Raw genomic sequence first — 21,697 nt, 5'->3', positions numbered from 1 at the left:
GGTTAGGATTTACACATTAAGCATAGAATAATGTTATATTAATGGAACATTAAGGCTTAATATTTTATTTGAGTGTTGTTCAAACATGAAACAGACTGCAACCTGAATTTTCAGATAAATAAATACATTTTCATACAAATCTTACAGTGTATGTGTACAAGTTTACTGATTAGTATTTTCTAAATTTGAGTTTTAAAAAAATCGCAATAATCAATTTATAGATTAGTATCGGAATTAATCGAATCGAAGCATGACCTATGAATCATGATACGAATCGAAAGGTACTAGGCAATTAACAACCCTAAAAGACATACACAGTTTCATACATCAAACACTGCAAATAAGAGTGCATAAATGATCCTAACTACTCCTTAACGCATTACACGGTTTTCTTTACAGCAGACATACAATAGTAACACTTTCACAAATTCCGACACATCTCAGCGATAAGACCATTTATTTTGCTATCTGCTATTGTATGAATGCAAAATGGCTTTCTCATCGTTGCGCTTGAGATCACAGATGCCTCTGGTGTATTGCTACAACGGAATGAGTCTCTCTCTCTCTCCCTGTGGCATTACCGGTAAAAACAGGGTGAGTGAAAAGAACCCAAAAAAGAACTCTGAAAATAGTATACTAACATGCATTGCGTTAGTTTTCATGGAAAAGGCATATTAACTCTTTGACTGCCAGACGTTTTCAGAAACGGGATGTCGCCAGTGCCAGCCGATTTAAGCATTTTTGACTGATCTTTCAAGGTCCACAGAAAATTACGTGTTTGGACTATGGAAACACACATACTACCAAATGAAAGATTGGACTCTCATCTTTCATCAGAAAAAAAGTTTGTTTCTACCTTATTCCGTTTTTCAGTAATCAACAATAGAAAATGGTTAGTTTCACCTCTGTTTTGAAAAAACGTCTTTTAACGTCTTTGGCACTCCTCCATAGGATTTTACTAAACGTTATTTAACGTTTTTGGCAGTCAAAGAGATAAAAGCAAGAGAAAAAATCCTATCCAAAAAATGGAATTAACATCTTCAGAAAACATGTTGCAAATCATGATAATTCAATTAATGAGCACACACTCACACGCACGCACATAAGCACACACACACAACAACAAAAGAAAAAAAAAAGAGAATAAAAGAATGAGCATGATGATGGCATTTTGAATCGGTAAGATTACTGAATGAACAATACTGAGCTCTATCAGAAAAAAAAAAGATACTTCATTTAAGGGACATAAAGATAAAGACATTTGGTATTAAAAGCTTAAAAAAAATACTTCAGATTTTTTTCCTTCTTTTTTTTTATTTAAAAACTATCTTTTGAATGACAACAACTGCCAATAATTCAACCACTCATATCAGTAAAATGTATTTATTATTAAGGAAATTTAAGTGGGTTATATCATTACTATAACTTTCAAATGATTACATTTTTAATCCGATTAATCACATCTTAGAATTTTGATTAATGACTTAATTAATAAGGCTTTTTATCAACATTTTTTCCCACCAAATTTGAATAGCACCTGTTATGTGTTGATTTTTTCGACATTTAATGTTTTGTTAAGCCTTCAATATTTTTTGATCTACTGCAGTGCACACTCATCCTCCTCTTTTTCTAATCAATTAATTACTTGCATAATTTAAAAAAATTTTTTTTTAATTCAAATTACCGTAATAGTTTGACATTAACAAATATTTGGAATGTCATATGCAAACATTTATTAAATGCTTTACTTTAATGCTCAAACAGAACCTATGCCACCATTTTCCGCTAAAGGATCATCAGCGGTCAAAATTAATAGTGTGATTAATCTGTGTTAATACATGATTAATGGGATAATTTCTTGTGATTAATCAATGTGTTAACGCTTTAACTTTGACAGCACTAATCATTACCATAATTGATCAAATTGAATGACAATAACCCATATATTTTGTTTTGCTGTTGGAAAGCTTGGAAGAATTCTGGCACACGAGTCAGGTTAGATGTGGAAACCATCCATCCACAAATTCCTTAAATCTCTCTAATAAAACCTAATTTCCATGAATATGTAAGCAAAAATAATTCTTGTATAACCTCCACCACCTAGGAAACCATCCTTGATGTAAAAAATAAAAATTATACAATTATAACCCTTTCTTCTAAATGCCCAGAATAGGAACTACTTACTCTATGCAACACTATCAATGAATAAACTACATGAACAACAAACCTCCATAGATCCAGTTTTATGGTTACGTATAAGTGGTGATCTCCTCTGTATGGTGATTGGCTCAGACAGCGGCACAGCTCTGTCCGTTTCGTCGCGTGAGAGGTCCTCCAAGCTCCCTGGGTCTGTCTGTTTTTGTCCATTCTGAATGAAAAGCAAAAATAGCACACGCCTTTACCTGCACATCTGCTGTCCTTGGAAGGCTTGATTGTGCTGTACCTGTCGTGCTACCTCAGCAGAGGCTGGTCTGAAGCCAAAGCCAGTGGGGGCATTCTCTTCTTCCTCAACACCTTTTACTCCTGGGCTAAAGTGAAGCTCCACATGGAAGCGTTCCTCTGAGGAGAGATCCTTTAAAAAAGAATAAGGTATATAATCTTGTCATCAAAAAACAAATTACATTTCTTGTAACTTTTAAAATGTCCGGTAAGAAATGTGACCTTTACTTGATCTCACAGTTACAAGAAAAGGCAAATTGCTACCAAAGGAGACTCAACCACTATATATCAAAAGGTTCACATACTATTCAACTCATTTGCTCCCAAAAGCGTATAAATATGTTCTATTTTAAATGTTTTGTGTCCCAAAGACGTATTTATACGCTGTGTGTGTTTTTTATGCTAGAGCATACAGAAGGCTTTGATGCAGCCTTTTAACTGCAAAGAACGGTTGAAGAAATGGTAGTTATTACACAAACGGCCAGCAGGTGGCAGCTGAGCATAGGAAATGAACCAGGACAATGTTGAAAAAAATCCTCAATTACTCAGAATTCTAAAAAGATTGGTGAATAATGATGAAACTTAGCTGTATTCTAATGCTAATTGCTGCAAAACGCAAATAGATACAAATATACTTTTTTCCCGATGAAAGAAAAAACTCTATTTTGGTAGGTTCCATGTTTTTATAGCAAAAGAACACAACAGTTTGCCAAAACTCACATACTCGTAAAATTAATGGGAGGGGTAGGGTCACATCAAATAAAGGAAACACATTTGAGAAAACTTTTCATTGTAATGATATGTGTGCAAAGATTTGATCACTTACAGTGAGACTTTCACAATTCTGCAACATTTCATAATGGCAGCGCGATTCTGATTGTCAAGTTTAAGATCAGATCACACTATAACCAATTAATGCAGAAAGGGTTCACAAACTTTTTCTTGCAAATATTTTTTTTTCTTGATTTAAATTTTATATTGTAGTTGATCTAGGATGATAGAAATGATTGATAATGAACACAAAATGTTACCTTATTGTTGTCCTCATAGAGCATAATGACAATCTGAGTCATGTAGTTGAGTTCGGAAACAGCACTAAGGTAATCCATGGCACGATTCCACTGCTGGTCTTTCTCTTCCTTTTAGAGAAAAAGACAGAAATTGGCATGTGACTTTAGTGTGATATGCCAGATCATAGATTTGACTATCAAAGAGGTTCACATCTTACATCAAGTAAACCGCCATAGCGGAAAAGACTCAGCAAAGAGTGGACGTGACTTTCACTGGTGAAATATAGACGTGTCCTCACATGTCGTCCAGGCGACATCACTCCGCGTGAATATCTGCAAACAAGATCTGCCACTTAATCAAAAAAAATCTCAGTTGTCAAGCAAAGCTTTGCACTCATCATTTTACATATCAAGGATGACTTTGGCCCACACTCACAGAGGGTGCAACTTGTTGACAGACTCATCCTCATGAGTCCTCTGAAGGTCAAGCTGAATCTTTCTAACCAGTGGAAGGCAGTATGCATATGCAATGTCCAGCTTCTCCGCTTTGTTTATGCCATATTCCTGCAACAACAAAACAAAATAGAAAAAGTCAGCTGCTGGTGTATAACTGAGACTTCTTCTGAATGGTCGACAGAAGAACAATATCCACCAGTCCAGAAGGGTCCAAAGTTAGGGTTGCCATTTTAAGGTTATTTTAAAAGTTTTAGATGATTCTGTTTCTTATTTCATGGCAGCACTTTCAGGCTTTGAAACAAATACAATTATACATTCATTGCAATGGGAAAACTTGTTTAGAAAGATGACCAAAACAAAGTGTGCGTCACAAAAAGGATTGTGGTTACAGTTTATGGTACTGCTGCAATACAAATCTTTTTTTTTTCTATTGCTTTAACCAAACAAACATTAACTGATTTACCTGTGGGATCACGATGTCAGCCAAAGCACGAGAAAGTCTGAACAACTCCAGTGTGTCCTCCAAACCCAGAGTAGCATTATGAATGACATCATATTTTACACAGTCGTAAATATCAGGTATTTTACTGATGTCGTAGCGACCGTTCTTCATGCGGAAATCTCTCTCAAGTTTGGACCAGCGCTGCAACATCAGCTCCAGTGTTTCACTGTGGTAAAGTTGCAGGTCTGAGGGCAGCGAGCACAGAAAGCAGGCTGGTTATAGGCTTGGGGAGTAACGGAAAACATGTGCAGGCATTGCGTATTAAGAATACAAAACAAAAAAGGAACTTTATTCCGTGACAGCAACAGGAAAAAAAACGTAAACAGATTACAGGTACATTCATTAAAAATGGGGATTATTTCGCAGTATTACAATTTCCACACACAGTGACAACAACAACTTTGTTATGGCGCAAAGCAAGCAAACCATCCATCTGTCCATCCGTCCGCCATCCATCCATTCATCTGAGTTGTTGCCTTCAGGAACAGTTTTAAAATGGCTTACCCTCGTGCAACTATCATAGCTGGTATTGGAGTAATCCAAAAGTAACTATCATAATTTCCGGACTATAAACTGCTACTTTTTTAAACTTGCATTCGACCCTGCGGCTAATCCAACGGTGCGGTTTATCCACCACGACGCGAGGGGGCGCACTATAAAAGAAGTGCAACAATATCAAGCAGAGCAAGTGAGCCCAAATACAGTGGGAAAGACAGGACGAGAGCAAGACAGTCGTCATGTAAAAGAAACTGAGAAGTGCATAAGATGTAGCATTTAAGTTAAACGCCATCAACCTGTTAGATTCTGACACTGACAAAGAGGAAGAGGAGTTTTTTGGTTTTGAGAGCGACAACAAAGGAGAGAAAGTGGCTGACGAGACCATTCTGGGGCCGGTTCGTTTCAGACACTGAGGAAGAGGACTTCAATGGTTTTACGTAGTACGCAGGAGGACGACGATGGCATGAGAATTACCGCTAATGACTGACTTTTCTGCTTAATAGGCTGGTTATTTTGTTACAGTAATATGTTTTTGTACAGCCGTGTTATTAATGCACATTTAATGCTGTGTTACTGGCAAGCACTTTTAAAATCAGATTTCATTTAGCCATTTGACGTTATATTCTCGTCAAGCGCTGCGAGTTTTGTTCTGTTGTTATAGTGTACTGCTACTGTGACTGCAGGACGTGCGCTGCATTATTTGTGCACCTCAAAAATTCTGCTCAGATGTTAATAAATGGGATGCTTTGTGTTCATGCACATGTGCACATGGGTACCCCTGCAAACCTCTGACCAATAGTTTTCAGACTGAATTCGGGTTCGAATTTTCCTCCCTCTGTTTGCGGATGTGACGTCTCATGTTAGCTCATTGTCTCACAAAGCCGCGACCAGAAGCTAGTATTTCGCTGTAATGCAATTGATCAGAAAAGATCGCCTCTAGCACACCCCAGACACCCACCATTACTCTAACAGAAGGCTAAAAAAAGAGAGAAACCATGACAAGTGCCACAAAAAGATTGAAACTTGATAGTTACTGACACCGGGCAAGAACTAGAGTAAACGTAGGTTTTGCATTTGAGCGGTAGAGAGAGATGAGATTTAACTTGAGCTTGAAAAGCGATGCACACATATCTTTTTTTCTACTCCAAAGGTGTCAGTAAGAAGTGATTATATTGGAATTTAGAAATAAATGTGTTGTGTTGTATTCAATTAGCAGTTACCGCAAGTCTGGCCACTTTTCGGCCATAACCAAGGGTGAAAGTGAAGCAGAAGGCAACATTTAGCGTGAAAGGATTGCCAAGAATAGATAAAACTGAAAAGTATGACATTATGAAGAAAAGATGTTCCATTCCGTGGCGTTCCATTCAGGCTAAATGTCCCCTTGTTTTCCTTGGTGACGATAGCCTATTGTAGCTACAGCATGCTAGCGGAATGAGAACGCTACTATGCCGAGAGCATTCACGGCCTGCATAAAACTTTTCTTACCTCTGTAAGTACAGTTTCATTTGTCGGCCACACGTAGCAGTAGCAATTCAAAATTATTTTAAGTGCATTGAGCAGCTATAAAGTTGAGAAGGAGCAAGATAAATTTATGAATAAATTAATGGAATGACTCACCAGCTGACTTGGGATCTTCCATTCTTTTACGGATCTGTGCGGTAAGGCTCTGGATGAGGGCGTAAACTTGGTCACATATGGCCACTGGGTTCTGGACTATTTTCATAGAATTCACCAACGATGCGCTACACGTTGGGGCCAGCTGTCACAAACAGAACCGTACACACACATTATTATTACTTCTGTTTTATTAACTCATTCACTCCCAGCCATTTTCACTGAGGCAACCCCCTTCGCTCCAGGCTGTTTTACTGGATTTTGACTGATTTTACGAGGCCCACAGAATCTTATGTTCTATTTCTATAAAAACACGGACAACCTACCAAAAGTAAAATTAGTCTTTCTTCTTTCATCAGGAAAAAAATATTGATATTTGTATCTGTTTCCGTTTTGCAGCAATTAGCATTAGAATATAGCTAAGTTTGGTCTATATTCACATTCCTGGCAAAAACACTGACAAAATGAGCTTGTTACTCTTATACTCTGCTGCCACCTCTTCATGTCAGAAGCTGCATCAAAGCCTTCTGTATGTGCTTGCATAAAAAAAAACAAAAAAAACGTTTTTAGGAGGCAAGGACAAAGTATTGAAAAGTTTTTACACGTTTTGGGGTTTGAATGAGTGAACATGAGTGTTCACTGCACACGACTTGTTGGTAATCATGGTAAGCAACTCACCCTGTCATAGTCTTCATCAATGAAGTCCCGGTCCTTTTGCAGAATCTCATGGAGTCTGGCTTTGACTCTGTGCTGACAGCCACTCAGCGAGTCGCTGTCACTATCCAGCAGCCCATTCATGTTCGCACTCTTCACCATCTGAACCAGAATGGGGGTCAGCTCACCTTCCAAGGCCAGCAAACCCTGTTCACAGACAATAAAATATATTTTCAGGTCAACAATTTCAATTAATAGACAATATGTTCAATTATAAACAAAATATATACAGTATATATATCAAGAAGAAAAGAGGAAATTTGGAACACAAAAACGTGTTTTCAGTGCCCGATAAACATTTTGAGCCTTGTCCGCCGAGTGCTCGCCTACTGACCCCCCAAGAAGCTGCAGAACTAGCAAAGAAGACATGCATGTGTCACGTCATGCACCTGCCGTGCTGAATGACAGTGTGCTTAACTGTTAAATTAAATGACCAGCTGCCTCAGTGCAACACTTGCAATAAGATTGTATTCAATCTAACATGACTAAATCACTGGATAGATACATGATGTGGAAGTAAAGAAGCTCACGTCAATAATGTGCTCACTCTAGTGTTGTCACAATACAAACATTTTGGTCTCGGTTCCGGTACCAGCATGCAGTTTGAAACTTTTTGGTACTTTTTCCAAATAATCAAAAAAAAAAAGTAATTAAAGACTATTTGTTTTAGTTTTTTCTTCTTGCGTCTTTAATTATAAGAGAGCGAGAGCGAGAGCGAGAGCGAGAGCGAGAGCGAGAGCGAGAGAGAGAGAGAGAGAGAATGAGAGAATGTCCACACAGTCCACCTGCATTAAAGACTAGCATAAATGTATTAGTCGGGTCACGGACGTTGCTCTACTACTGAGCGAATGACCAAACAAAGTTTCGTAGTGTTTTTGGGTGGTGTGTCCCGTTTTATGAAAGGACAACTCGTAGTAGCCGCTCCTTTAAGCATTGCCGTTACGCTTTCCATGCAGCCAGTTGAAAATTACGTCATTCATAACTACAGTGCGTAAGGGGGAAAAGTAGCAGGTTATCAACCAGAAAGTACGGTAAGCTGCCTGTCGATCTTTGAGCTCCTTATGCAGGTCAGAGTGCTTGTCTCTTAAATGTTTTGTGAGGTTGGAGGTGTTTCCGACTTTTGCCTGGCGGGTTTTATAACATCGTCTACAGACCAATGCGTTTGCGTTCCGCTTCTCCTTGCGCATTAGAGTTCAGTAAAAAAAAAAACCTCCAAATAGCACTTTGTGCTCCTGCTTTCTCCACCGGCTGTGGCATTGTTAATTTTTCTGCAGCCATCATTCGTTTCATGGTCTGAGTGGTCTCCTCCTTTTTGTCTTTCTACGCACGTGTGGCTCAAATACATTTTTAATTCCTGCTTCATGGGCTCCTCCTTCTCTTGCTGCGCACGCTGTAATGCGTGTGGGCCAATCTTGCTGCGCACGCTCAAACCACGCTACTACCCCCCCCCCCCCCCCCCCACACACACACACACACACCCACCCACCCCATCACCCCCACCTCACACACACGCACACAGGGTCTCCCGGGCAGGGAAGCGACCCACGCCATGACAGTACGCTTCTACTGGTTTGCTGTATGCTAACTCCTCGGGCTAGTTACGAGTCTTGGTAAGGTCACTTGGCTAGCAGCGGCGCTGCAAGTACCAGTACCATACAAAACACAGTATAGTATAGTTTTAAATGACGCAGTACCCAGATACCAAATTGGTACCGGTTAACCGTGCATCCCTAGTTATTAACTGGCTCCTACCCTCAGCCTTACACTGAATCCACAATGCTAGGCTTGCACCTAACAATTTTGACAGGCTCAGACTACAAACTGAAAATCAGACAATTTTTACAGTTTGGAGTCACAGTGCTTTCCAATCATCTCGATTGTTTAGTTTAAGGTGGTAATCTCAGCAGTCTTTTTGCAAAATCTCAGACTGAGACTAGGCTGTGACTAAAAACTATAACTTGTCTTTAAATGTGAGCAGTTGTGACATGATAGTTGTCCAAGGGTCTTTTCCAAATCTTCTCAAAGTCTTCTAATGTACAGCTAGCATAGTTTCCCCTCCGTCCACGCCACATTATTAATTGTTTGCAAAGTTTCCTGTAAAGTTAAATTAGACCTAAGACTGTGGGTTAACTGAAATGAATGTACTCCAAGAAAGTATTAGTTCATGAAGTATTTTGAAGTGCTACACTTACATTGTACGAACAGCGAATGAAGGTTTATGTATATATCAACACTACTGCTTGTGGTAGCATCTTTACATTATACGCAAATTACGCATTTATGGCACTGCTAGGGGAGTATGGATATAACCACTACAACGAATGTACACAACAGCAGTGTACAGTCCTTGAACAGTGTACATGGTTTGAAAAGTAAGTTTTTCCAAGTTACTTTGAATGCCATTTTTATAGTAATATCATGATACATTTTCAGCCTTATCGCCAAGCATTAAAACCCCTAACATTACATTTTGTACCTTTGCAAAAGCTGCAGCAGTCATCTGCACTCTGCCTTCATCCGATGCATATATCTTCAGGTCATGTCTGTAAGTGCTATGCAACCGCAGCAACCCACAGCCAGGAAAGCCAGCATAGTCTCCTACAAGAACATTCGATCAGAGTCAATTTCGGCAGTTGTTTCCTGTTTACAAACTGCTAATTGTGCAGCATTTGGGACTGCACACTGAAAGGAAAAACTTTTCTTGACAGAAAAAATGTTTTTACCAATCATTTTTTGTCTTGAGAACGGCTTGATTTAACTCTTTGACTGCCAGACGTTTTCAGAAAAGGGATGCCGTGGGTGCCAGCCAATTTAAGCATTTTGACTGATCTTTCAAGGTCCACAGAACATTTTGTGTTTGGACTATGGAATCACACATACTACCAAATGAAAGATTGGACTCTCATCTTTCCTCAGAAAAAGTTAGTTTCTACCTTATTCCGTTTTTCAGTAATCAACAATAGAAAATGGTTAGTTTCATCCAAATACGGAGAAATCAAGCTTTTTGTGAAATGATATTATTTCATGCACTCTAGTGAATTTGACACTTTTTTTTTCCATGAATGATGCCACAAACACCTAAACAGTGCTTTACTTATGTAAAACACTACCACCAACAATGAAAAAGTGTTTTTTGATAGCAAAATACGTTTATTTACATTCAACAGTGTAACAATTTGACAAAACAATTTGGCAAACTATTTTCAAATAAGTGCAACCGTGGTACTATTTACAATTGTGTGGATGACACTCCCCTGCTTGCAAGGAGACGCAGCAGGATTTGCACAACAGATTAGTTTCACTGCGATTGCAGACGCTACACTTTCTTGCTGGCTTTTTTTTCCGGGGAATAGCAAGTATATACTGCAGTGTGTGTTTGGCCATGTTGCCATCAAGTCTACTCTCAGGATCATGATACGGTGACGTTATGGTGGTGTTACGTCTGGCTTCCTCATGTCCTTCAGTTTCTATACCGGGTGGTAAGAGATGTTCTGATCCATCTTATCCGCTCCATTCAGGGTGGCATCGTAGTCCATAACCAGTGTCTTCTCCGTGATCAGACTGTACCCACTCCTCCGATGACTATGCATTGGACTCGGGGCACTCTTCGTCGTCGATTGTCCGTCCACCTGTGCAGAAGTGCTTGGTTGTGCTCCGCGTTTTCCGGCGTTAGCATCGCTAGCCGGTGAGGCTTTATGACGTGATCACTTCGGCGTCAACCTTGGAGTCACCATCATCATCATCGTCGTCATCAATGTGCTCTTTAGCATTGGTCGATGCTTTTCGTCTTTGAAAAAAATGCTCAAGCGTGAGCTGCTTGCAACCGGTCGCCATTATGGCGTCCTCAGCCATTGTCCCCTCAACACTCTAGCTCCGCCTCACGTCATCTACTGACGCCTACCCAATCTTGTCCAAAGAGAGTCATCGCTGCCATCTAGGGGCCAAAAATAGGCATTATACTAACTCGATCTGCTTGATACTTTCAGCACAGCTGGCCAAGGCTTTCCTCCACCAGTTTCCCCCCCCAAAAAAAAATAAAATAAAAAATTGGTAAACGTCTTTTAACGTCTTTGGCGCTCCTCCGTAGGATTTTACTAAACGTTATTTAACGTTTTTGGCAGTCAAAGACTTAATAATAAAAAAAAACTTCTTAAGCAAAGTCAATTTGCAGTTTTCATTTAAAAATACAAATCACACATCACCTTGTCCTCCAGGGTACATACAACGGAAGGCCCTTCCAAGCTCTTCAGCCTGCACCCTGCCAGCAGGTGTAAGCTCTCCTCCCCACTTAAGCACCAGCAGTAGAGATGGACCTTCCTTTCGTGTGTCTGTCACAAAAAATAAATAAATAAATAAATAAAACAATACTTTTTTTTTTACCCCCCCAGCATTTTTTTCAATTTAAATTGCTCATATATACAGTACCTATTTGTAGTTTTTAATACAAACCTTCTTCTTCACTTGAGGTTTTGGGCTGCCCATAGGGCAAGTAGGTCAGTTGCACTTTCCTATTGATCCCAGAGAAGTGTCCATACCTTTATTTGTAGAAAAATATGACAATTATAAAATCATGAAAATAAATGAGTACTACCAAGTAGGGATGTAATGCTAACCGTTAGCGTTAGATTCATATATATTAAGATATTAAAATTACCACAATATCGTCATTGTCCAGCTACAATATTTATTAAAGCACGGAAAGCACCACACACCTCCATAAAAAAAAACTTTACGTTTCACCTTCTTCAGCCAAACACAGTATTATGTACTACATAGACTATGCTAAGTCAATAGTAACATACACCGTGCATTAATTACAGAGTAATTCAAGATGGCGGGGGGCGGCGACCATACTGGCATGGATATCTGCGAGGTTGATATATACTGTATAGTATTATGAGCTTCCTCTTTTTTTTATATTGCCAACACCACCACAATATCTTGATAATTATCGTATTGTGAGGTTCATATCGCGATAATATCATATTGTATTTGGATATCGTTACATCCCTACTACCAAGTACTACTGAGAATGTAAATTCTGCAATTACAGCAGGTATAAAAAGTCTGCACAACCCTGTTCAAATGCAAGTTTTTGGGATGCCCCCCTCAGTTAGATGTCGTGTCAATTGCAAATAGATTTTTGCTGTCCAGAGCAGCTCTCTCCTTTTCCCGAGCAAATCAGCCCTAGAACATGATAGACACTCTCCCATGTTTTATAGTTGTTTCACATTTCATTTAGAATTACAGAAATCAGTTTATTACAGTGATTGCCTCAAAAGGTTAACAAAATATTAGGTATCATCAGTTTTAACCAGGCCAGTCTAACTGGTCGTCTTTTTAAAACTGGTCTTCTTTTTAAAACAATTATGTTGGACAATAAAGCAATAATGCCGGGAGTTCGTCTTGGCTTGGCTAACTTTTGCATTTATTATTATATTTGTCAGTTTCAAATGATTTTTTTTCACTTTTGGGCAATTCTGTCATTGTGTAGCATAAGAAATATAATTTAAAAGTGATTTGATATTGGACTAAAACTAAATGTAAAAATGGCTGATAAAAATTAACACTATGACAAACAGTTTTCCATGAAAAACGGGGTCTGGCTCTCATAATAATAAATAATGAATTGTATGAAGATGATCGGGTAAGAAAAGAGACTCATCACTTACATTTCTAGAACAGTTTTTAGCTGCTCAAGTTTGGATTTCTTCTCTTCTATCTCACAGTCATTGTGCTGGCCCAGATCTGCTAACAACTGCCGTGTGATGTCCAACACCTCCTGTTGTAGTTCAAAAACCAAGCTAGTACATCAAAGTTCAACACACAACAATTGCAGATGACGTGTCAAGTTGATTTGAATTGCTACCTGCAGTTGCTTTGGTTTCTTCAGTTTTAATTTCCCCGTTTTGTACCCTCCATATTTTTCAAAGAGATCAAAAAACCTATATAGATAACAAATACAGACTTTGATCAAATGGATCTAAAAAGTTGGTTACTGCTTTAGAAAGGGTTCCCAACTTACATGGGGTTGCGAACTTCCATCTTCATTTTCTGCTTTGGTGTCCTGTCTCCATGACGGATGACTGCTATCACACAGCGCAATTCCATCCTTAAATGTCAAAGTTCAGTATTAGATTAGCAGTATTGTATCAATGAAAAAAAAAATTCTGGACACTGCCTCCTCAAAAGACAAGTAAAGTATAGGAATTAACAGGGAAGTCTTTTAATGTCATTTTGCACCAAATCGTACTCATTGAGGTTGTGATCCTGTATCCTCCACAGAAAGAATATTGGCGGTGTGTGACATAGTGATGGGACGAACAACACTGGTGCGCCAGCACTGTGCCGAGTGCGCAAGTGTGAAACCCCGTATCGGCGCGTGTATCGCTTTAATAAAAAAATCACGTGACCGATACAGGAAGTGTGTCGTTTGGATGTGCTTACCAGTTACCAAACTGTATTTATAGGTAGACAAACTGTATCAACATGTTGCGTGTTTGTTGGATGGAGATTAAACTGTTTGCTGTTGCTGTAAATTTACCTGTACCTGTACCTGTGCCTGTTGGATTTTTGTTTGCTTCCACTCATGGATCGTTCTAGAAAATTTTCACAAGTCTGGAATCATTTTGATCTTTTGACGCCACATAAGGTAAATCTTTCCCTACTTTGGGCATTGTTTACTGTTATTTTTTTTAATTAAATGTGTCTACTCTTTGATAGTAAAAGGTTAGATTTTTTTTTTGTCAGTTAAGTTAACTTTTTATTTTATTGTAGGTGAAGTGTCGGCTCTGCTCCACAGAGTTGTTGGGGAGAACAGTATGACTTCAAATGCAACACCAGATTCCATAGTTGAAGTCCAAAGCTACCTGGCTGAAAGCAACATACGCAGATCACAAGACCCGTTAGAATATTGGAAAAAATAACCAGAGAAAGTATCCACACCTTTATCAACTGGCACTTAAATATTTATGCACACCAGCTTCCTCTGTTCCCTGTGAACGAGTGTTCTCTAAGGCAGGGAAACTGGTGTCCAAGAGGAGAAATCGCCTTGGAGCAATCACACTTCAAAAACTTTTGTTTCTCAATAAAAATGTATGACAGAATCTGTTTTTTGTGTGTTATTACATCTGGTTTAAAAGTTTTAACAAAATCCCATACAGAAGTTAAACATTTTAACTTTTATTATTTATTTTATTACATACAAATTTGCTATATTTTACAAGCCAACTCATATGAGCATCTAATAAACAACTTAACTCAGAAAGCAAATGGACCAACTGAAATTATACAAAGATGAGATCATATTTTAAGTAAAAGACTAGCAAGTGAATAAATAAAATTTATTAAATTTATTTTATAAATATAAATTCATAAGTTAATATTAAGTTTTACAGCATGCACGTTTTACCATCTTATTTTCATTTTGTTTATCTGCAATGATTTTAGATCTACAGCAGAAGTCACTATTGAGTGACCAACACAGTGTCAATACAGAAATGCTCATCAAAGTAACATCCAATAGATTTAAATTGAGCAATTACACTGAAAACATCTATGAAGTTAACATTTAGCATACTGTATATAACACTACTAACTACTACTTACATGGTGCCTGAAGTAGTGGGAACAATTGGAATATCCTCAGCTTCAGTCGGGATGGACCATGGAATCTGAAACTGAGGCGCTAGCTCACGCATCACAATATTCCTTAAAAAAAAAGATGAAATGATAAAATGGTCCGGACAACAAGGAATACAAAGTATACTACAATCACTTAATTCAACAACAAATGACTGAAACTGTTACCCTAGGATCTTAGCGCAGTCATCATAATATTTCATGGAGTTCTTCACAAAACTGAAACCGTTGACATCACACACATAGGAGTGCCCATTGGCTCGAAGAAGGTCAAAGCCACAAACAGTTTGCTGCAGATGAACAGCCAAAGAGCAAAGTACTTGCATTTTTAATGCAACAGTGTCAAACAGAATACAACAGCAAAGGCTTTGCTTACCTTGAATGCTAAACAGACTTTCCGGGCGACCAGTTTCTCCATAGCTGACAGCATGACAGGGTAACGGACTTCCTTGCCTTCGCTGTCTCGCTCTACTTTCCCGTCCAGCGCAGGAGACTTTCTAGCCTCGGCATGAGCGTAGTCAGGCCCCACAGTATAAACCTGTACAAGACAAACCACTGATATCCTCATCCCACTTTAAATACTGATCTAAATAAAGTCCATGATGATCAAGAAAAATACAGCAACCCGAAGCAATTTTTCCCTTCAAAATAGAAATACTGTACAGTACATTATAGAATACCCCCACAATAAATAAAATCCTGGCTATAGAACTACACCCTCGGTTTGTTATTCTAGCATATATGCCACCTACATCTTTTTAAGGTCTTTAAATACACTTCTAATACAACATAAAAACATTTAACATGTGAAATATATTAAAAGAGAGCAAGATTAATGAATGACATAAAAAACATTGTATAGTACAAACTATAATGTGTACTCACGACAAGTATGATGATGAAGCTGCCTTAATACAGTACATTCTCATTCTTCCCGGAAATAAAAGGTGTCTTAGTTATAAAAAAAATTGACAAAACTGGTGTTGAAATTGACCGTTGAAAATGTTCCGCATTTTTTAGGATGCCACACTAGGGAAACGCAAAAGTGACCATCAAAACGAGCGCTGGCAAATTAGGAACGTTCTGATTGGCTGAATCGGTACAGATGGGTATTTTTTCGGATTTAAACTCAAAACTACACTACAAAATCCAGGCAAAGGGGAAAATATTAAATTACTAATGCTTACAAAGAAGAAGAATAAAAAAATAAAGAATACCGGGACTGCAAACCCTAAGCCTGCGGTGGAGGGAGTTTTACTGTAGAGTTAATTCGTTTCAGCCCCAGAACACCATTGTTTACCTTGTTTTATGGGTTTTAGGGGAAGAAAATTTGCCATAAATTAACTCAAGGCTAAAAGTTACTTTTTTTCTTTTCAGGAAGATTTTTGCTAATTAATTACTTTATTTGAGGGTCAATTTACCAATTTTGAGGAGCAATGTTTTACAGGTTAATTGCAGAGACCCAGAGCAAGGGTTTTAATTAATACCAAAAAATACAATTTGACAGATAACAGGATGGTTCAATGTAGGGCTGCAACTATCAAATATTTCAGCATTCCGAGTATCCTACTGAAAATTCAATAGAATAATAGTTGATTCAGATAAACGATTACCTTATACATTTTGCGGTACATCGGAATTTTTTTTATTTCATACATTCACACTGTGTATACAGCAAACTGTATTATATTCTAGAAAAGTTATAAGGGAAATTTCAAAGAAATATACATTTATACAAATGTAGCACTTGTATCAAAAACATAAGACATTAAAATTAAAAATAATAATTGGACAGCCTTTGTGCAACGTTACTTGAGTAGCTAGTATGTTAGCATGCAACATACAGTTGATTCATGGCTGTGTGTTTATAAGTTTAGACCAGTTAATGAGGAAGAAGACAAATATTCTTTACATAGTTGAAGTTTTAGACGTGTTAAAACTAAAACGAAGAAACTTCAAGTGTAGGCAAGCAGTTGAAATGGTTGAATAATAAACATTGATTAATGTTGTCATCAATTTTCTGTTAAAGTGTTTAGACGATTCGCTTGTTAGATAATAATCTTCAACAAGGAAGGAACGTGTGTGTGCTTTGTTTAACTTGGGCCCCAAATGACTAGCTATGGCCAGTGATGTCGCAAGACGGCTGACATGCCCAAAGTGTGATTAGTGACTCTTGCATTAATGAAGAAGGCCACTAAGAGCCGTGAGAGTGAATTGCACAACACATACATGAGACACGGTAATATGCTTCAGTTCAGTGAAAAGACAGGCTCACATCTGTACAAGTGGGGTACTCTTCCCCGATCAGTTATGCGGGAACCATTAGGGGGTGCCGCGCTCCCCGCCTCCCGAGTCTCACACAGAAGGAGCAAAGGGAAAAGTAAAGGCCCCGGTAGCGGAAGCCAGCCTGATTTTTTTTTTCTTATTTGCTTTGGGCAATGTACAGCTAAATCCACTGTTATATACAAATCACTTAGCTGTTAAATCTTTCATCACATTTGTCTTGTCCAGACCTTTTCAATACACTTTCAAGAATCAACATTACCTTCACATCTGTGCCATCTGTTGGCATAAACTCCTCATAAATGTAAGATCCAGTCTTCCTCACATTGCTCTCTGGTGAGTACACACTGCTTCTGCTCCCAATCTAGAAAAGTCAAAGAGTTGACGGTGTTAAGATTTATTCACACGTCATGAGTTATCACTGAACGAAATGTGGTTGCAAATGCAGTGACAGTTTTACAGGCACTGACCTGCAGAGCTTTGGTCGTAATTTCCACTGCACAGCAAAGCAGAGCGTTTTTCAGCTCTTTAAAATAATACGTGGTAGGTTTGGGCTTAAGAATCTGTGACTAAGAAAATTTGTGACAAAGTCGGGCTCGCTATTATTTCCAGTGGGTCTAACTTGGGATGCAACGACATCCAGACGTCACGATACAATAGATATCACGTCATGAACCTCATGCTACGATACTTATAACGATATTGTGGGGGAGGTTGGAGATATAAAAAAAAAAACTTCACGGTATTGTAAAAACAAAAAAATAAACAAAAAAAGCTCACAGTGAGGGAATAAAGCAGAATATTGTGTTTTTGTACATAACAACAGTGGCAAAGAGAAAGGCTTCGCCAAGTCATGTCATGTTCTGTCACATGCTACTATAGGAGAATCCTTTGTGATGTCATTGTTTATGGTTCACACGTTGCCTCACAGGAGCTGGGTGGCAAGAAACAGCGCGTTTTACATTTAGTTTGATGGTTTTGCACATTTGGAGGAGGATTAAGAGAGGCAGATGGTTCATTCTTGTTTTGGCATCAATTCTATGGCCCGTCGGAGGACTGATAAAAAGTTTTATCGCATTCCCACCCAAAGGGGCCGCAAAAGAAGAAATGGCTGCGAGCGATCAGGAGGGGACACTCCTCCGCAAAAAAAAACTGGATTCCGGTTGATGCTGAAAGGGTTTGTGAGGCTCACTTTATTACTAGTTAATACTTGTGACCATATATTTGTAATTTGGACAGGTTACAGGAGGGGACACTCCTCCGCAAAAAAAAACTGGATTCCGGTTGATGCTGACAGGGTTTGTGAGGCTCACTTTATTACTAGTTAATACTTGTGACCATATATTTGTAATTTGGACAGGTAAAAAAAAAAAAAAAAAAGTGTGTAGGAAAAAATCCGCTGAACCATATTTTTGCGGTCTCATTTCAGGTGTTCAAAACCGAGATCAACAGCACCCTGACTATGTTCCTCGCTTTAAAATAGACTATCCTGAATCGTAAAACCTGAAGGCAAAAGAAAAAGCTGTCCAGCGTTACGAACGCAGGATCAAAAGGCAACAAGTATCAGATTTATGTAATAGATTACTATAATGAGACAGACTCAAGGACGCATCTGATGAAGGACTTACTCGTGATTTTCACTCCTTTGTGATTTACTGTATATGCCTGGCGGAAAAACAGCAAAAAGAGCGCAATAGGCTGAAAAGATAAAGACTTTTGATGATTGATGTGTCTAAATTCTGGAGAATTCAGAATTCCGAGGATGGGGATCAATAAGCCATGGCTTCAACTAGGCATACACAATAATATCGGTGGCCGATAATTATCGGCAATTATCAACCAATTTGACGTCATACAGATAAACCAGATAATAAAGAAATACGCCGATAATAATAGACTTGCCACGTTGGTCCATTTGTTGTGGTTGTGGCTCAAGTTGTTCCCAACTCCTCAACCCCTCCCCTCCCATTTGTTACATCATAATGCGCGCGACCTCGTGTTCACACAAGATGCATCATGGTGACATGGCAGTCGCCAGTGTGGCGTCTCACCTGAATATTACCTTTCAGTTTTTTGTTGCATTTTTAAAACAGGACTGTTTTGTTTTGGCAAACTCAAAATGAGTAACTAGTTGTCTTTGAAGCAGAGGTATCAATAAAATTCAGCTTTGTGGTGCTTTACACAATGTTTTAATGTATTTGTACATGTTAGACTTATAGTAGGACTTATCTGTATCGGTTGAAAATAGCATTATCATGCATCCCTAGCTTCAACCAGTCAGTCCTTCTTTCTTTGTTGTTGATGTTGGAAATGATGTTATTTACACAATGTTTCAATGTATTTGTACATGTTGGACTTATAGTAGGACTCCACAGTACATTTGCATTCAAGTTTATTTTGCAAACAATTATCGGCTTATCAGTTATCGACATCGGCATTTTCTAAATTATTGGTTTATCTGTATCGGTTAAAAATAGCATTATCGTGCATCCCTAGCTTCAACCCGTCAGTCCTTCTTTCTTGGTTGTTGATGTTGAAAATGATGTTATCAGTGAGATCTGTTGTAATATGTCAGAAAGGGAAAAATAAAATTATAAATAAATATTTATCTTTTTGTGCCTAATTTATACTAAATACTTGTGTTCACATCTTGTTCATCTTATCCAAATAAACATTGCATTCTGCATCTGTGTTTTGCTACCTGCAAGCCTCACTTGTGCACCTATTCTGGCAGCTTCTACTTCATTAAAGGTACTACATGACTGCATGTTTCTCCAAGACTGGATTTGAAAAGAAGAATTGTGTAAACTGATATTCAGTTGTTCACCAGAGACCAAATGCCATTGAAATTCTCACATCACGGAACAAGTGACACTGTACTAAAGTCACTGCATTTCCGAAAATAAATAAAGAATAAGGTGTGTTGCTTGTTGTCATAATTCCCCCATGGAACTAATGATTGAGTGTGTTCGGTGAGTGGGGTTAGTTTTGGAGTGACGTACTTTCACAAACTTACTGTTTTGTTTAGTGTGATGTTCAGTAATACGATACACCTCCTGCGTCTCCTTTCCTTCGGCACCACAAAGGACACTTCTCAATGAGGAATAATTATCCAGCTTTGCAGTCGCAGTGATGATGTCACCGTTCTCTTTGGCGATCACCCGCAGGAGATGTGAATCACGCTGTGACTCTGCTTGGCCAAGTCTGACCTCCGCTTTTAGCACAATCACGGATTTGTGCTTGGTTGACAAGACTGGTCCAAATTTCCTCAAAACAAAAAAATTGTCGGCCTCCAGGTTATTTGAAAGCCTTTAATTTTTCAGGAGAAAAGGGACCAGAGCTTTTTATCAAATAAGAATAAATGTCCCCAAAGCCAGGAAACAGGAGAGTCGGACCAACGTTTATCATCCCACATCTCATATGGGCTTTGAATAATAAAAATGTTGTCGCCAATACATATATTATGCTTCTCTGTAAACCACCTCCGTCCTTTGGCTGTTAAAGTGCTTAAATAGGGCGATTTCGCCAACCAACCGTGCATGTGCCAAAATATGTCAACAAAGAATCCTCCTATTGGCTCAGTGGCGTAAAGTATAATTAATGATCTATGTAGTTCACAATGCTATGTGCGGCTGAAACAGGTGAAAAGTAATGTTTTCTGACAGAGATGTTGAAAAATATTTTGCTGGTATGACTGATTAATGGGAGCGATAATCACCGCAGTGACCAAGACATTCTGAAATAAATTTCAACTGCACTAATAAAACAATCACCAGAAGGGTGCTGGAACCACACAAATGGAATACAACCCCACTTTTCTAGCATATGTGCTGCTTTTAATAACAAGACATGACTGTGGCAATTTTAATATTGCAATATTACCGTCATTGTTACATCCCTAGTCTTAACCAGGGCTAACCCGCCTTAGGTTCCTAGAGCAGACAAGAACATGCGTCGTCAGATTAGTATGCCCTCAAAAGTGGGGTATTACTCGATTACTTAAATAAAAAAGAGCAGACAAGAACATGCGTCGTCAGATTAGTATGCCCTCAAAAGTGGGGTATTACTCTATTACTTAAATAAAAATGAGGGTATGATTTCAGCGTTAGTTCCAGTCTTGTAAAACTATTTTCCAAATATACCACCAGCACTGATATTTCTGGATGGTAACACACTCACGGATGAAATTAGATCAAAAGGACCGAGTCCAAACAACTGTCATCATACTGAAAGGTTAACTTTTTCCACCTTCATGGTGACGCCGGGCAGCGCAAACTATGCCATGTTCCCTGGCTGTACTGTATTTTACACGAAGATACGTATACAATAGGGTCTGTTTTCTTTTTGTGTTAAATCCACCTACATGAGGAGCACAGCTTATTTACATATTGAATATTTGTTAATACTAAGGAGAAAACAGACCGTTGAAATTCAGTTATTTCAGACCATCAAAAATGAATTGAGAAAGGACATTCTGTTCATTCTCAAACCCAATTATCTCACAATAGCATGACACAAAACACGTTTAGGTTAGGAGATC

The 21,697-nt window shown here is 38.5% G+C and overlaps 1 protein-coding gene across 7 annotated transcripts in view; it reads right to left on the bottom strand.

Moving 5' to 3' along the window:
* The window catches only part of ppip5k1a (diphosphoinositol pentakisphosphate kinase 1a), a 53,679-nt gene that overhangs the window by 23,108 nt on the left and 8,874 nt on the right, over window positions 1–21,697 (bottom strand). For 3 of the 7 annotated variants that reach the window (XM_077562725.1, XM_077562727.1, XM_077562729.1), the window contains exons 7-24: window positions 17,420–17,521; window positions 15,251–15,412; window positions 15,043–15,164; window positions 14,842–14,943; window positions 13,259–13,345; window positions 13,103–13,178; window positions 12,906–13,015; window positions 11,683–11,768; window positions 11,436–11,561; window positions 9,710–9,831; window positions 7,198–7,380; window positions 6,523–6,664; window positions 4,369–4,592; window positions 3,886–4,013; window positions 3,668–3,782; window positions 3,471–3,578; window positions 2,444–2,572; window positions 2,228–2,368 (exon numbers count right to left, since the gene is read on the bottom strand). In XM_077562725.1, coding sequence (XP_077418851.1) covers window positions 2,228–2,368; window positions 2,444–2,572; window positions 3,471–3,578; window positions 3,668–3,782; window positions 3,886–4,013; window positions 4,369–4,592; window positions 6,523–6,664; window positions 7,198–7,380; window positions 9,710–9,831; window positions 11,436–11,561; window positions 11,683–11,768; window positions 12,906–13,015; window positions 13,103–13,178; window positions 13,259–13,345; window positions 14,842–14,943; window positions 15,043–15,164; window positions 15,251–15,412; window positions 17,420–17,521 — 2,265 coding nt within the window. Of the gene's footprint in view, window positions 1–2,227; window positions 2,369–2,443; window positions 2,573–3,470; window positions 3,579–3,667; window positions 3,783–3,885; window positions 4,014–4,368; window positions 4,593–6,522; window positions 6,665–7,197; window positions 7,381–9,709; window positions 9,832–11,435; window positions 11,562–11,682; window positions 11,769–12,905; window positions 13,016–13,102; window positions 13,179–13,258; window positions 13,346–14,841; window positions 14,944–15,042; window positions 15,165–15,250; window positions 15,413–17,419; window positions 17,522–20,173; window positions 21,696–21,697 lie in introns of those variants that run through there. The other 4 variants (XM_077562726.1, XM_077562728.1, XM_077562730.1 and 1 more) reach the window with 2 other exon arrangements.

Source organism: Vanacampus margaritifer, chromosome 4 (assembly GCF_051991255.1).
Source record: "Vanacampus margaritifer isolate UIUO_Vmar chromosome 4, RoL_Vmar_1.0, whole genome shotgun sequence".
Taxonomy (NCBI): Eukaryota; Metazoa; Chordata; class Actinopteri; order Syngnathiformes; family Syngnathidae; genus Vanacampus; species Vanacampus margaritifer.
Note: the sequence above shows the minus strand (reverse complement) of the source record. Positions and strands in the feature narration are given on the sequence as shown.